Genomic DNA, 16,577 nt, shown 5'->3' with positions numbered 1-16,577 from the left:
GTGCATCTTACAAGGGTATATGTGAATCCTAGTAAATGTGGAATGTAAAAGTCTTAGCAAAATAACTAAGAAAATGCTACAAAAGCTATGTTAACTAATGTGATGAAAATGTGTCAAACGATCTATGAACCAAGTGTATGGTGCCCCACGATCATACTAATGTACACAGCTATGGTTTAATAAAAATAAAAAAAAAAAAAAAACCCAAAAAACAGAAAAAACAAAATCTCAACATTGTAATTTCCCACTGCCTGGCAATTAGGTTTGTTCATCAGCATAACAGAATAAAACATAGAATCTCTCAACACAAATTTAAAAGATCAGAATAATTTGGTTAAATGGTATGAGAAACTTTATAATTCAAGCTTTTATCAATCACATTACTGTATTTTAAAGTGAATAATCACAACCTAAATATACTTAAGTTCCTAATTAAAGCTGAATACTTATTATTGCATTTTGCTTTAAAAAGGCACTTGGATAATGAAATTTTAATAGTCAGTGTTAACATAGATAAATTTATTGTAAAATTCTGCAATATTGTTTTCTGCATTAAACAATAACTGCACATCACTGAAAAACTGAATTCACAAAATACATAACACTTTTCCTTTATAAAAACATAACCTTCAAATAATAATGAAAATCTGCTCATGCTCAAACACTGTATATAACTAGAATGTAATGAGGCAGATGATAAGATAGTTAAACCGGAAAATCATTTAACGTGAGGATGTAATATAAGTAGCTGTTATGGCTATAAAAGCATTTGGCATTCCAATCGCAGAAATAGAGTGGTTTCTTTTCTTTCAAAACCCATGTTTCCCCTTTTATAAATATATTTCACACAATTACCAATAATACAATTTTTTGTTTTGAGACAGTGTTTTATTTTGTCGCCCTCGGTAGAGTGCTGTAGTGTCATAGCTCACAGTAACCTCAAACTCTTGGGCTCAAGTGATTCTCTTGTCTCAGACTCTGGAGTAGCTCACAGGAGTACTATGAGCCACCGCGCCTGGTCTGACAATACAAATAGTTTTAATTTTTTATTTTTTTGAGACAGAGTCTCACTTTGTGGCACCCTGCTTTAATACAAATATTTTTAAAAGTCAAGATTATACTACATGGGTCTACATTTCATATTACAAAAATTTTCTATTTCAATTTAACCCTCTTTCTCCCTCATTCTGTCTCTCCAATCTTTTTTCTTTTTTATTAAATCATAGCTGTGTACATTAATGCATTTATGGGGTACACTGTGCTGGTTTTATATACAATTTGAAATACTTAGAACAAACTGGTTAACATAGCCTTCACTGCACTTTCTTGTTGCAGTTTGGCCAGGGCCGGATTTGAACCCACTGCCCTTGGTATATGGGGCCGGAGCCTTACTCACTGAGCCACAGGCACTGCCCCACAGTTTCTTAATTATTGTTAAGACATTTATACCCTACATTTAAGATTTTAGATTTGACATGTATCCTTGCAAAATGCACCATAAGTGTGGTCCAACCAATTACACTCCCTCCACCCATCCTCCCCTCCCCCTCCTCTTTCCCCTTCATCTTGGGCTGTAGTTGGGTTATAGCTTTCATAGGGAAGTGTAGATGATTGGTTTCATAGGAGAGGTGAGTACATTGGATACTTTTTCTTCCATTCTTGAGATACTTTACTAAGAAGAATATGTTCCAGCTCCATCCATGTAAACATGAAAGAGGTAAAGTCTCCATCTTTTTTAAGGCTGCTTAATATTCCATGGTGTACATATACCACAATTTATTAATACATTTGTGGGTTGATGGGCACTTGGGCAGATATTTGCACCAGAATGTTTATTGCAGCCCAATTCATAATCGCTCTACAATCTTTAAAAATCACAACAATTAATAACCAGTGCTTTTAGGATATCCATTAAGAAGGATACAGCTGAATATATTCTATTTCTATTACCTTGATCATAGGCTGACTGGCTCTCAGATGAGTCTTTGGTAGTGAATCAGTTCTAAACAAATATTCTGAATTTCCATTTTGTTCTGTAATGTTTTTTATTTTTTTGAGACATAGTCTTACTTTGTGCCCTTGGTAGAGTGCCATGGCTTCATAGCTCACAGCAAGCTCCAACTCCTGGGCTCAATTGATTCTCCTGCCTCATCCTCCCAAGTAGCTGGGACTACCAGCGCCTGCCACAATGCCTGGCTATTTTTAGATATGGGTGTTTCGCTCTTGCTCATGCTGGTCTCAAACCTGTGAGCTCAGGCAATCCACCCACCTTGGGCTCCCAGAGTGCTAGGATTACAGGAGTGAGCCACCATGCCCAGCAAGTTCTGTAATGTTTATTGTTTTGTGTCACTGTACAACACTGCTGTACTCCTTTAAATAAAAATGTATCAGGTATCATTATTTGATATTTTATAATGTAATCAATTTGAAAGCTTTTTCAGTAAATTTCCGTCTAAAAATCAATACTATAGTGGCTCATTTCTTCTCTTACTCTATCTGTATATTTTAGTTGTATGACTTTCAAATACAAAATTTTAAAAAATCTATTCATTTAAACTCAAAATCATTTGGGAGTATTCAACATACCTGCAATTTCCTTTCCTACAATTTCACCCATAATTTACTATTGATCCTCTACGCTGAGTGCAAGTTGGTAGGCTTCAAGAAAAATACTTTAAGTAAGACCTTTATCAACTTTAAAGTAATAAAAATCACTAACTCTTTGAAAAAGTATATTTATGAATAAATTCATCTATGAAATATTTATTCCATGGCTTTTATTAATTGTTCTGTTATGTCCTTGGTTTTACTGCCCAGATACTCAAACAACACAAATATCCTTTCTTTACACTACTGTTTAGTGTCCTTTATCTTTTCCATGTGAATGTCAATAAATAGTCCTTAAGATATTTACACAAACATCTTGCAAGGATAAATACTAAATTTAGCAGTTGCTTTTCCTGGTAGTTGAGACTAAGGTGGAAGAGGCAGGATACTTCCTTCCATTTTATTAGATGTTCTATATGACACGATTTTATAATGAATACATCTTTTATAATTAAAAACAAATAAGGTCTTCCATATAGCATCTAATGGCCACTTTTCATAATTAATTTGCAAAAAACAAATAAGGTCTTTCATATAGCATCTAATGGCCACTTTTCATAATTAATTTGCAATATCAGAAGGTAAGACAATTGAATTATATAGGTTTGGCCCATTTTATATAAATTCATACTCGAGTTTCAGAATTCCTTGAATATGTTTAAGTCAGATTTCAAAATTAGGACCCTCATTTAACCACCTGTCAACTGTTTAATATTTTCCACAAATAATAAAACTTACATTTCCAACTTACCTGTAAATACAGTTTATTGTCTTTTGTTATAGCATCCATTAGTTCTTTCTGTAGAGGTGGGTCTCCATTTATCCAGAGTCCATTGGTTGGATTATTACCACTTAACCCATTAGTGGTGTTCTGTTTTTTATACAAAAGAACATAAGCTGTGTCCTTTGGAAATCTACTTGTAATTTTCTGGACTGACTGAAATGAAGTAAATGTTACTCTACTGTCATTAAATAAAAACCATTCTTTTGAAATTTCCTTATTTTCCAAATCCTGTTCAATAATTGCAGTGGGACTCTCTCTCCCTAGTAAATGACTCTGGGAGGATGCTAATGTCAGAGTTTCAGGCTGATGGCACATCTGATATGAAGACTCTGTACCTGTGATGTTTCTGGCATAGGAATAGTAATGGCCACTTTCAGAGGATACACCAGAGTGAACGACTACAGAACTTAATAGATAGGGTACCAATTTTGGGCAGCAAGGTTCTTCAGTCCCAGAAGGCTTTAACTTTTTAGCTAGGTTCTCACTAGGGTCATTGAAGCCCACATCTACAGACCAACTTTCTGACAATGAAGAAAAAGAAGTAGTTCTTTTAACTGGCAACTCCAAAACCAGTGGCAGTGACACGTTGTCTAAAATTTTTCTTCTCACATGATACTTCTGATCATAAGAAAATCTCAGGAGAGTAAGAATAAGGTATTCAGGTTCCTCCGTGATTTGCATAGTTTTCTCAGCGTTCTGAAGAGAGGCACAGTTTTCACAATAATATTGGTTGTCACCAGTAAGAATTTCTGGAGCCAAAAAATAATTTAGTAAGTCAGTTACTGAAGGTGTGGTTTCGCCTCCTGGTTTCTGAGGTACATCTTTATTAACAAGACTCTTGTCAGATTCATTAGGGATGAAAGTGTTTTCAATACAGTAAAACTCATCAGGAGGACTGCTTATTCTTTCATTCACAACTGAGTCACAGATAAAAGCAGCTGTTGCAGGATTATAAACTACTGGTTCTTCTGAAGGACCCAGTACAGTGGGTTGCATTAGATCACTAGCTTGCGTACAGGGTGATGATGCTGGACCTTGGAAAGACAAGTTTTCCATAGAAGAGGAAGGACAAAAGGCAAGTGAGAGATCGGTAAATGCTTCTACTTTTTGTGAGGTACTCCTGCAGTTCAAACAACATATATGAGTTTGTAGTTTTCCTCCAAACATTTTCTCTATTAAAGTCTTCTCACCATCAATTGTGCAAGGAGTCTCGGTTAGTACAGCTGCTTTACTATCTACTTCCTGCAAAGAAGTTTCACTGTACCCCACACTTTCAGGAGGTTTATGTGAGGACTGAGCTTTCAAGATCTTTTCTTCTTCATGGAGCCTGCAGGAGAGTATATCATTATATAGCTACTTCATTTAAGCTTAAATGTCATTATCTATTTAAAAATATTCATTGTTTAAAAAAATAGCCAAGTTATTTTTCTCATATATAATGCTTAATTTGAAAAATAATGTTTTTTGGCTCAGCATCTGTTGCTCAGTGGTTAGGTGCTGGCCACATACGTGGAGGCTGGCGGGTTTGAACCCGACCCAGGCCAGCTAAACAACAATAACAACAACAACATAGCTGGGCATTGTGGCGGGTGCCTGTAGTCCCAGCTATTTGGGAGGCTGAGGCAAGAGAATTGCTTAAGCCCAAGAATTTGAGGTTGCTGTGAGCTGTGATGCCACAGTACTCTACCAAGGGTAACATAGTGAGACTCTGTCTCAAAAAATAAAAAAATAAATAAAAAATAAGGTTTTTCATCTTTTCATTAAAAATATTGTTTAATAGTTCAAGAATGCAGGGGGCAGCACATGTGGCTCAAAGGAGTAGGGCGCTGGCCCCATTCATATGCAGGAGGTGGCAGGTTCAAACCCAGCCCCGGGCCAAAAATTGCAAAAAAGAAAAAAAAAGTTCAAGAATGCAGAAGAGAAGTTAGGGGGCTATTACTACTCTATATTCTCATTAAACCTTCTTCCTGCTGCTATTTTATAGCACTTATTACACTCATACTTATCATTTACAGTAGAACCTCTCCTTTATAAGTTGACTACCCAAGGGATTGTAATAAATAGGCCAACATATGGAGGTGGTCAACATAAGGAACTAGGCCTACTGACTGATACATACATGAGCTACATGTCTGGTCTATGAAAATCAGGTCAACTTAAGGAGGAGGTCAATGTAGAGAAGTGGTCACTATGAAAGGTCTACTGTATATCTGCCTGCCTGGCATCTCACAGAAAGTTTGGCACAAAGAAACCACTGAATAAATCCTGATTTGCATTGAAGGAAGGTTGCACATGTTGAGCCTAACTAACTTTACTAGTCATTAATACGAAGAAGAGGGAAGAGACAGAGAGGTATAAGAAGATAATAGGTTTCATTAACTAAGTGGTTAGAAGACCACCAAATTCATATAGTTAGGTACTGATTAAAGTAGTGATTCCTTAACTTTTTTTAGGCCCAGGACTCCTTTATACCAGTAAAAATATAATAATTAAAACAATGCAAGTGCTTTTGTTTATGTGGATTATATATTAATACAACATTTATTGTATTCAAAAACTGAGAAAAAACTGATAACATATTAATACTTTTAGAAATAATAAACCCACTTCATGTTAATATAAATGATATTTAAAAAATGAAACACTATTATATTTTATAAAACCAAAAATCAATTACTGAGAGGAATGGCACTATTCTACATTTTGCAAGTATCTGGCTTAATTGGAGACAGATGGGTCCTCATATCTTCTTGTCATTCTATCTACTGTAATATATTTTTTTGGATGAAACATATAAAGAAAATCTGGCCTCATGAAAGTATGCTGTTGAAAAGAGAAGACTTCTTCACATCCTACTCAAGGCACCAAAACAACAACAACAAAAAACCATAAAAAAACAAGAAAAGAGGAGACCTCACAGACTTCTGAAAGTGTTTTGGGAATCCTTAGGGGTCCTCGTATTACATTTTGAAAACAGCTGTATAAAGAAAGAAAATCTAAAACAGAAACCAAATGAAAAATAAAATAAATACTAAAAAAATATAATAAAAACAAGAGTATTTTAAAGATTGACACTTGAAATTTTTTTTTGAGACAGACTCTCACTTTGTCATCCTTGGTAGAGTGCCATGGTATCATAGCTCACAGCAACCTCAAACTCTTGGCTTCAAGCAATTCTCTTGCCTCAGTCTCCCAAGTAACTGAGACTATAGGCGCCTGCCACAACACCCAGCTATTTTTAGAGATGGGTCTTGCTCTGGCTCAGGCTGGTCTTAAACTCATGAGCTCAAGTGAGCCACCTGCCTTGGTCTCTCAGAGTGCTAGAATTACAGGTGTGAGCTACGGTGCTCTGTTTGAAATACGTTTTTTTTTTGTAGAGACAGAGTCTCACTGTACCGCCCTCGGGTAGAGTGCCGTGGCGTCACACGGCTCACAGCAACCTCTAACTCTTGGGCTTACGCGACTCTCTTGCCTCAGCCTCCTGAGCAGCTGGGACTACAGGCGCCCGCCACAACACCCAGCTATTTTTTTTTTTTGTTGCAGTTTGGCCGGGGCTGGGTTTGAACCCGCCACCCTCGGCATATGGGGCCAGCGCCCTACTCACTGAGCCGCCCTTGAAATACATTTTTAAAGGTAAAAATACTAAGCAGAAATAAACTTATGAAAAGATGCAATTCAAATCATAATTTTAAAAATACTTTTTACCTGTCAAGCAGAAACCTGAGGTATTCAGAACAGTCTTGCTGTGACCTGGGAGTAAACCATGGAGGTCTAGAAGCCTCAAAGAATATCCGAGGTGCGTATGCTTCCCTCTTTTGATAGCAGTGGAGAAAATACAAGATGCACAGCATGAACTAAGTAACTGAAATCTTAATATAAAATGTTTAGTGAAGATTACATAAAATTACATTGCACCCAGTCTTTACTATAAAGTGCCAGGCATTGGGGGCAATTTAGGGTTAGATAAAATTACTTAGAAATAAGTTTAGGTAATGGAAGCCCACTGCAGAGGAGAATTGAGAGCTAGAAAAATTATGTGACTTGCCCAAGGTCATACAGCTAAATATGTGAAAAGGGGGGATTACATTAGAACCCAGGTCTCTAACACTTGATGTAATGCTCCTGTCATTATTCCTCACTGACAGTTATGTGTTTGAGTTCACAATTTTTTAGAAAAGCAAATCAGAAAAAGATACGTTAATAAATATGTATCTTGAACAAAGTAATAAGGGGAATACTCTACAGAGTCATGCATACCTACTGTAGGTGAAAATTTCCTTGACTGGGGTTACATGTCAGAAATGTACACAATGTAAGTACACTGGTTTGGGAATTTGCTGATCTTTTTTTTAAGTAGAGAATTTCTTTTTTTAATTTTTTTTTGAGACAGAATCTCACTTTGTCAACCTTGGTAGAGTGCCATGGTGTCATAGCTCACAGCAACCTCTTGGGCTCAAGCAATTCTCTTATCTCAGCCTCCCAAGTAGCTGGGACTACAGGTGCCCGCCACAACGCCTGGCTATTTTAATTTTTTTATTTTATTTTACTTTTTTTTTTTTTTTTTGAGACAAGAGTCTCACTTGGTCACCCTTGGTAGAGTGCTGTGGCACTATAGCTCACAGCAGCCTCAAACTCTTGGGTTCAAGTGATCCTCTTGCCTCAGCCTCCCGAGTAGCCAGGACTATAGGCACCCGCCACAACGCCAGCTATTTTTTAGAGATGGGGTCTGGGTCTTCTCTTGCTCAAGCTGGTCTTGAACCAAGCTTCTCTTGCTCAATCCACCTGCCTCGGCCTCCCAAGTGCTGGGATTATACGCATGAGCCACCACGCCTAGCCGCCTGGCTACTTTCATAGATGGAGTCTCAGTCTCGTTCAGGCTGGTCTTGAACCTGTGAGCTCAGGTCATCCACCTGCCTCAGCCTCCTAAAGTGCTGGGATTACAGGCATGAGTCACTATGCCTGGCCTCTAGAGAGGTACTTTAGACTAGTGGTTGATCATGTACTCTGGAGGAATTTAGGCTCAAATTCTAAATTTTGTCATGGAAAAAGAAAACAGAAAAACCTCAAAAAGTGTCTGAAAAGATGAGATTATAATTTGAAACTTTGGAATTCTCCTGTTTGAATATCTGTGACATATAACAATGGAGTTATATGCCACAGATAAACTAATTCTAAAGAAGACTTAGAATTAAAGAAAGACTGGCGGCGCCTGTGGCTCAACGGGTAGGGTGCCGGTCCCATATGCCGGAGGTGGCGGGTTCAAGCCCAGCCCCGGCCAAAAAAAAAAAAAAAAAAAAAAGAATTAAAGAAAGACTAATTAAAGAAGACTAATTCACCCAAATTATGAGTGTTCATAGCATTCTGAAGAAAGTTGAGCATACTGGTTGAACACGGGCATCAGTCATTTAGTTCAAATCTCAATCCTGTTTACATGTTTGCATGAGCAAATTGCATCCACATTGCATCCTCATTTTTAAGTGAAATATGTTTGTAATTTCCTCTTTATAATAATATATTTTTTCCAATTTTAATATCAGTGTATCCAGATGAAGTAGAATGATTTTGAAGTATTTGTTCTTTTTCTATTGTCTATAAGATTTGGCAGGATCTTTGTTTTGAAATTGTATCTGTAAACTATTAAAGATGCATTTAAGAAGAATTATTCCTGAAAGAGCTTTATTTTTTAGATAGGGAATCACATCGTATTTGTATTAATTTTTAGAATATGAGTCAGCACAATGTTTATCTATAAGAATTGGAAACAGGGAGAAGAAATAAAAACATGTGGCATATCCTGATGTCTAGATTTTTTTGTTATTGTTGTAGAGACAGAGTCTCACTTTATGGCCCTTGGGAGAGTGCCGTGGCATCACACAGCTCACAGCAACCTCCAACTCCTGGGCTTAAGCAATTCTCTTGCCTCAGCCTCCTGAGTAGCTGGGACTACAGGCGCCTGCCACAATGCCCGGCTATTTTTTTGTTGCAGTGCGGCCAGGGCCGGGTTTGAACCTGCCACCCTCAGTATTTGGGGCCGGCACCCTACCAACTGAGACACAGGTGCCGCCCCCTGATATCTAGATATTTTAAGCAGTATCTATGTAGCATTTCTAAGTGGATTTGTTATGCTAGGTGAGATATGTGATATTTCATTCATTAAAAAAGTTCAGTATACTGCCAAGTACAAAGAATATTGCAATGCAGGTAATAGAAGCATAAGTGCAAACATATACACTCACCTGTGTATGAGCCAAAAAGGCAAAAAGATGCTGTAGTTTCTTCATTAGTGAGTTGCACCCATTTAGATTTAAAGATAATACTTGTCTCCTGAAACTGATAAGAATGAAATATAATGATTTATGTATATATGTATACATGCACATACATTTTAAAACACATTTTTAAAGGTTAAAAGAAAGTTCAAGAACTTATTATCCTGAAGTAAAACGTCACTTACCTGATGACCCTTTACCTAACAAAGTTACCTATACTATAGTAAAGAAGGAAGACTAAAGACTGTAATATAGTAAAGAAGGAAGAATGACAATAAATGAACACTTATTATATGGCCTACGTGTTGTCACATATTTTGCCTATTTTCTAGATTAGCAAATAGAAACAGATTAAGCTATTAGTTATAAGTTAACTTATACATTCTTTCAAATTTGCATGAAATAAAAAATATGCTATCATCAAAACACACTGTAAAGTTAAAATGATTTAAAGGGTGGGGTAATAATACAGCATGGGAAAGGATAAACTTCTCAAAAAATAGCACAGAACAACTGGGTAATCATTTGGAAAAAAATGGAGTTCAATAATATATTATGTCACCATAATGCCAAAAGAATAATTAATTAAATGTAAAACACAAAACTACTATAGTATTTAAAATAAAAAAGGGGAAACTTTAGAGCAGCGGTTCTCAACCTGTGGGTCGCAACCACAGAAACTGTATTAAAGAGCCACGGCAACAGGAAGGTTGTGAACCACCGCTTTAGAGGGTAAAAGCTTTTTCAGTTCAGATGTTATAAATGAGAAGTAGCAGATTAACCTATGTTAAGTAAAAAAATTTCAATCACATGACTGGAAGGAAGCATGTAACAATGGATTATCATCCAGAGAATATATATATCAAAAAGAAAATGAAAAAGACCCAACAAAAATATGTATAAAGAAAAGAATAGGTTATTTAGAAGACAAACACAAATGAATAAAGAAAACAGAGAGAGGAGAGGCAAGAGAATCGCTTAAGCCCAGGAGTTGGAGGTTGCTGTGAGCCGTGTGAGGCCACGGCACTCTACCGAGGGCCATAAAGTGAGACTCTGTCTCTACAAAAGAAAAAAAAAACAGAGAGAGGAAAAAAATCTATAATGGTCAGCAATATGCAAATTAAAACAAAAAGACAATTTTCCCCCAACTGGAAAAAATTCCAAAGACTAATCTGCTAGTAGAAATACAGGTTCATATATTAGTATATATTAGTACGTAAGTTTAAAATGCCATAGCATTTTTGGATAGCAATTTGCATCTAATCGAAAAAAAATTCTCTATATCTGCATATGGGCAGAGAGATGTCAATTATAAACAACCAACCTAATATTCATCAACAAGAGTATAATTAAATAAATCATGACTTAACCATTTACTCAGAATGACACAGATCTATGTTGCTGTAATGTGGGAATGTTTCCAACACAATTATTAAATGAGAAAAGAGAGTGTTTAGAAAAGAATATTTAATTAAAATTCTCTGCAAATTTTTTTAAATGCATTTGCTTTCATATCAGATATGAACTCATAACTACAAAAAATGATCTGAAACAATGTATACAAAACTGTTAACAAATTATCTTTGGGAATGGGTGTGTTTGATTTTTATGCTAAGTATGTCTAAATTTTTTTTTTTTTTAACCACAAAGCATGTGGTTCAGTGAGTAGGGCACTAGCCCCATATACGGAGGGTGGTGGGTTCAAACCCAGCCCCGGCCAAGCCAAACTGCAACAGAAAAAATATATGGGCGTTGTGGTGGGCACCTGTGGTCCCAGCTGCTCAGGAGGCTGAGGCAGGAAAATCGCCTAAGCCCAGGAGTTGGACGTTGCTGTGAGCTGTGATGCTATAGCACTCTACAGGGGGTGATAAAGTGAGACACTGTCTCTAAAAAAAAAAAAAAGAAGTAAAATACTCTATTCTCCTATTTAATAATGCTAGATTGAATTTCTGGCCACTCCTCAGTAAGAGGAGCTCTTGACAGTTATAGTTGCTTTGGGTCTCTGCTTTCTCTGTCATCTGTCAAATGAGATGCTGGACTAGAAGACCTTGTGGTAAGATACGGACTCTTGTATCTCAGAGTATATACCTTTTCTTTAAAAAAAAAAAAAAAAATCCAAATACAAGCAGCAGAAAACAAAACAGTAAACTAACCAAAATCACTGAGTGCTGACATTATAAGATGAGGCCCCCCAAATAAAGCTAACTCTTCATTTTGCTGTTTGTGATTCCTCTAGGCAGACATGACAACTTACTACAAAAGCTCACAATTGGCAGACATGACAACTTACAAAAACTCACAACTCAATTTGTAAACTTCATTGGGCAAGTTCCATGAATACTTTATTGGTAAGGAAGATAAAATTTCAACCATAATTTTAGCTTTCAGGAAGTTCATAATTATTTTGTATCTTCACAAATAGAATTTAGATAATTTAAAACCTCTGATAACCTAATTGTTTGGTTGCAATTTTTTTTTTTAAGAGACAGAGTCTCACTTTGTCACCTTCGGTAGAGTGCCATGGTATCACAGCTCACAGCAACCTCCAGCTCTTGGGTTTAGGCGATTCTCTTGCCTCAGCCTCCTGAGTAGCTGGGACTACAGGCAGCCACCACAATGCCTGGCTATCTTTTTTTTGTTGTTGTTGTTGCTGCAGTTTGGCTGGGGCTAGTTTCGAACCCACTACTCTCTGTATATGCTGTATATGGGGTGGGTGCCCTACTCACTGAGCCACAGGCGCTCCCTACAAAAAAATGTTTTAACATAAATTCATAAGCGGGCAACGAAATATATTGGTTTAGAAATATGTTTAATAACTATTGCCTTGGGAAAGTAAGCAGAGCTTAAACTTTTTTTTTTTGAGACAGAGTCTCTGTCGCTCTCAGTAGAGCCCTGTGCCATCACAGCTCACAGCAACTTCCAACTCTTGGGCTTAAATGATTCTCCTGCATCAGCCTCCAAGTAGGTGGACTACAGGTACCTGCCACAATGCCCAGGTATGTTTTGTTGCAGTTGCCACTGCTGTTTTAGCTGGCCAGACCCGCCACCCTCGGTATATGGGGTGGGCGCCCTACCCACTGATCCAGAGGCGCTGCTCCAGAGCTTAAACTTTTTAAACACCAACAAAGAAGTTAACTTGATAAACAAAACATCTACAAGCAGATAAAACTAAAAAAATGATCTTAAAACATACATAGGTTAGGCTGATGCAGTGGCTCACACCTGCAATCCTAGTACTCTAGGAGGCCCAGGTGGGTGGATTGCCTGAGCTCATGAGTTCAAGAACAGCCTGAGCCCATGAGTTCAAGACCAGCCTGAGCCAGAGTGAGACCTTGTTTCTAAAAAATAGCTGGGCATTGTGGAAGGCGCCTGTAGTCCCAGCTACTTGGGAGGCTGAGGCAAGAGAACTGCTTAAGCCCAAGAGTTTGAGCTTGTTGTGAGCTATGAAGCCAGGGCACTCTACCAAGGGGGACAAAGAGAGACTCTGTCTCAAAAAAAGAAAAAAAAGATATATAGGTTAAAAAAATACAATGTCTTATGGGATACCACAGAACATAAGTGTCTTATGACACTTAAACTCTTGGGAAGAGGCTCAGTTAATTCCTCTGTGACACTATTAAATATCAAGTCAGACTAATTAAAAAAATTAGTGGGATTCTAAATGTAATGAATAATGTAAATAATCAAGAAGAGTTTCTATGTTAATTTAATAGTTTCTGAATACTAAAAGTCATTTCATATCTGAATAAGGCAATGTAAGAAATGTTAACACATTTATACCACTGACAAAAACGTGTAGATAATTCTACAACCTTACGTTTCATTAGTATGCATCAATTTCTACAGTTAAAATGAAAGATTTCAATTTAAACTTACTCTGTGGCCATGAACAATGCTTGTATAACACTATTCATATAACATGTATTTCCTAGGTTAATTAGACCAGTTTTCCCAGTTTCAGATTTCCCAGAAAGTCTAGACAAGTAAGATGCCAAAGAATTGGATTGAGAAGTCCAGGCACTTTGATTGAGAATCAACTTAATCTTCTCTTCACTGGGCTTAGGAAAATCCTATAGGTCATAAAAAGGAAAAACAGTTTAAAGGTAAAATAAAAACTATTTTTATTATTAAATAAACACCGTAAAGAAGATTCTTACATTGACATTTGAAGTTTCTTTTCTCCCCCTTAGTTCTGAAATCACTAATAGCACCTACTGAGTCATCAAAAAAAATCAAATTACACTGCAGGGCAGAGTAATCTCTCTTAATGGCAGAGTTTATCAAGTTGAAGAATATGCAAAAGCCAGAAATCCAAGTCACATTTGAACAATTTATATTCCGTATCTGCCAGCAAAATGTTTACAAAATAAAACTCTGAGATCAGAAATTATACTGCAGTGCTATGCAAAGGCAGAAGAATGAAGACTTAAATTAGTGCACAACTGAGTAAACTAAAGAATAAACATTGTGCTTTCAAATTTTGTTCACTACTTTTACTCAGTATTAACTTTTAAAAATAAAAGCCCTAAGTAATTAGGGGAAGAAAAATGAAGGCATCTAGGCATGATGACCTCTAACTTTGAAAAAGAAAACTCGATCTTATGTTTAACCATACAGAAAATTACTACAACATACACATTCTTATCTGCTTTGTGGAGTATGAGATAAAATTTTAAGTGTAATGATTTTAAGCATAAGTAGAGTATTGGAGAATAAAGAAAGTTGGTAAAATCAGTAGGGCTTTTCTGGATTGATATTACCATTTTAGACTTAAAAAAATGAACATTTTTCTGAAAGAATTTTAATCTAATTTTTTTGTTCGCAGCTAATAGAAAGTGCTTTCTTAGGCTAAAAGTGAGTCCCTTGCTTCTTCTGAGCCATATAAGTTATCAGAATTTTCAACATGAAAAGCACTGAAAAACTAAAGAACAGCAATAAATTAACAAGTTTTAACATCTTTAATCTGTGGACACAGTGACACTGTCAAAATAGATTAAAGGTTCCTATCAAATCCATGACAAAATATTCCTGTCTATAATTTACTTCTGCAGTGTCAAAGTGCCATACCTGTGGTACACATTAATTAATAGCCTTGTGTTCCAGGATCAACTAAAATCAGTGTGATTTAGATTAATGGTAAAAGGAAGATGTTTTTAATCCATTTCAGATACAGAAGAAGTAAAGATAATGAGACCTTTATGTTGTACTTCAGACCTCAAAAAGAAATATCAACATTAATAAAAAGGATTCCTGTTTTTGTCTCTTTTTTTTTTTAAACAGTTTTACTCTGTGCCCTGGGTAGAATGGCCTGGTATCTTAGCTCACAGCAACCTCAAACTCTTAGGCTCAAGCAACCCCCTTGCCTTTTAAGACCTCCTGACTGTAGGCACCCACCACAGACCCCAGCTAAGGTTTTTCTATTTTTAGCAGAGATGTGGTCTTGCTTTTGCTCAGGTTGGTTTCAAACTTCTGACTTCATGTGATCCACCTGCTCAGGCCTCCCAGAGTGCTAAGATTACAGGCGTGAGCCACCGCATCATCAATAGAAAGGATTTCTGATAGCTTCTGATTAAGTCTGGCTGAGTTAAGTTCTCCAGTTCTTTTGCTATACTTTGATTACACAGTAAATTTACTGAGAGGAAAGTGTGTTTACTGTAACCCAGTTTTTCAAGACAAACAGCTCACTGCATTTTCGACCCACTGACTATACAAAGTTGAAAAACAGGGTAACTCGGGCAGGGCCTGTGGCTCAGTGGGTAGGGCGCCAGCCCCACATACCAAGGGTGGCAGGTTCAAACGTGGCCCCAGCCAAACTGCAACAAAAAAATAGCTGGGTGTTGTGGCACACGCCTGTAGTTCCAGCTACTCAGGAGGCTGAGGCAAGGGAATCGCCTAAGCCCAGGAGTTGGAGGTTGCCGTGAGCTGTGATGCTACAGCACTCTACTGAGGGCAATAAAGTGAGATTCTGTCTTTAAAAAAAAGAAAGAAAAACAGGGTAACTCCACAGATAATTCAGGTAAACAACAGGTATTCATAAAAAGCCCATAGCAAAAACAGAAAAATGGGGAAGAAATCAAAGTCAAATCTTTTTTTTCTTTTTTTTTTTTGAGACAGTCTCACTTTGTTGCCCTCCGTAGAGTTCCATGGTGTCATAGCTCACTGCAACCTCAAACTCTTAGGCTCAAGAGACCCTCTTGCCTTAGTTTTTCATTTTTAGTAGAGATGGGGTCTCACTCTTGCTCAGGCTGGTCTTGAACTTGTGAGCTCAAGCAATCCTCTTGCCTTGGCCTCCAAGGCAAGTACTTCCCAAACCTAACCACTAAGTTATACCCTGGTTGTAAATAAACTGTGTCAATACCATAAAAGGCGTGAGCCACTACACCCAGCCCAAAGTCAAATCTTATATTGAACTGCCCTTCCTTGACTCTAAGATGTTCTTTAACATATTCTAACATGTCTAATATTAGCATGTAAATGCAAATTCTATGTTTGTATTCACCTAATGTAGTATTTATTTTTCTTTTTTTTTAAACATAGTCTCACTCTGTCGCCCTAGGTAGAATGATATAGTGTCTTAGCCCACAGCAACCTCAAGCTCCTGGGCTTGAGCAATCCTCTTACTGTAGCCTAACAAGTAGCTGGCACTACAGGCTCCTGCCACAATGTCTGGCCAGTTTTTAGTAGAGATGGGTTAGGGTCTTGCTATTGCTCAGGCTGGTCTTGAACTCCTGAGCACAAGGGATCCACCCACCTTGGCCTCCCAGAGTGCTGGGATTACATGTGTGAGCCACCAAGCACAGCTGTAGCATTTCTTTTTAAACAAATCTCCCCAAAAGCTGTTATAAATTTAAAGATATGCCTTATCAATTAATGGCAGCAAGAAAATTACATTAATGAAATAATTCTCATTGGATTTT

General features: G+C 37.1%; 1 protein-coding gene across 2 annotated transcripts in view; it reads right to left on the bottom strand.

Moving 5' to 3' along the window:
- Positions 1–16,577, bottom strand: part of USP38 (ubiquitin specific peptidase 38) — a 42,388-nt gene that overhangs the window by 7,860 nt on the left and 17,951 nt on the right. For both annotated transcript variants that reach the window (XM_053582185.1, XM_053582186.1), the window contains 4 exons: positions 13,537–13,730; positions 9,628–9,721; positions 7,097–7,203; positions 3,359–4,718 (listed from right to left, as the gene is read on the bottom strand). In XM_053582185.1, coding sequence (XP_053438160.1) covers positions 3,359–4,718; positions 7,097–7,203; positions 9,628–9,721; positions 13,537–13,730 — 1,755 coding nt within the window. The remainder of the gene's footprint in view (positions 1–3,358; positions 4,719–7,096; positions 7,204–9,627; positions 9,722–13,536; positions 13,731–16,577) is intronic.

Source organism: Nycticebus coucang, chromosome 1 (assembly GCF_027406575.1).
Source record: "Nycticebus coucang isolate mNycCou1 chromosome 1, mNycCou1.pri, whole genome shotgun sequence".
Taxonomy (NCBI): domain Eukaryota; kingdom Metazoa; phylum Chordata; class Mammalia; order Primates; family Lorisidae; genus Nycticebus; species Nycticebus coucang.
The sequence above is the reverse complement of the archived record's forward strand: the minus strand, read 5'-3'. Positions and strand labels throughout refer to the sequence as shown.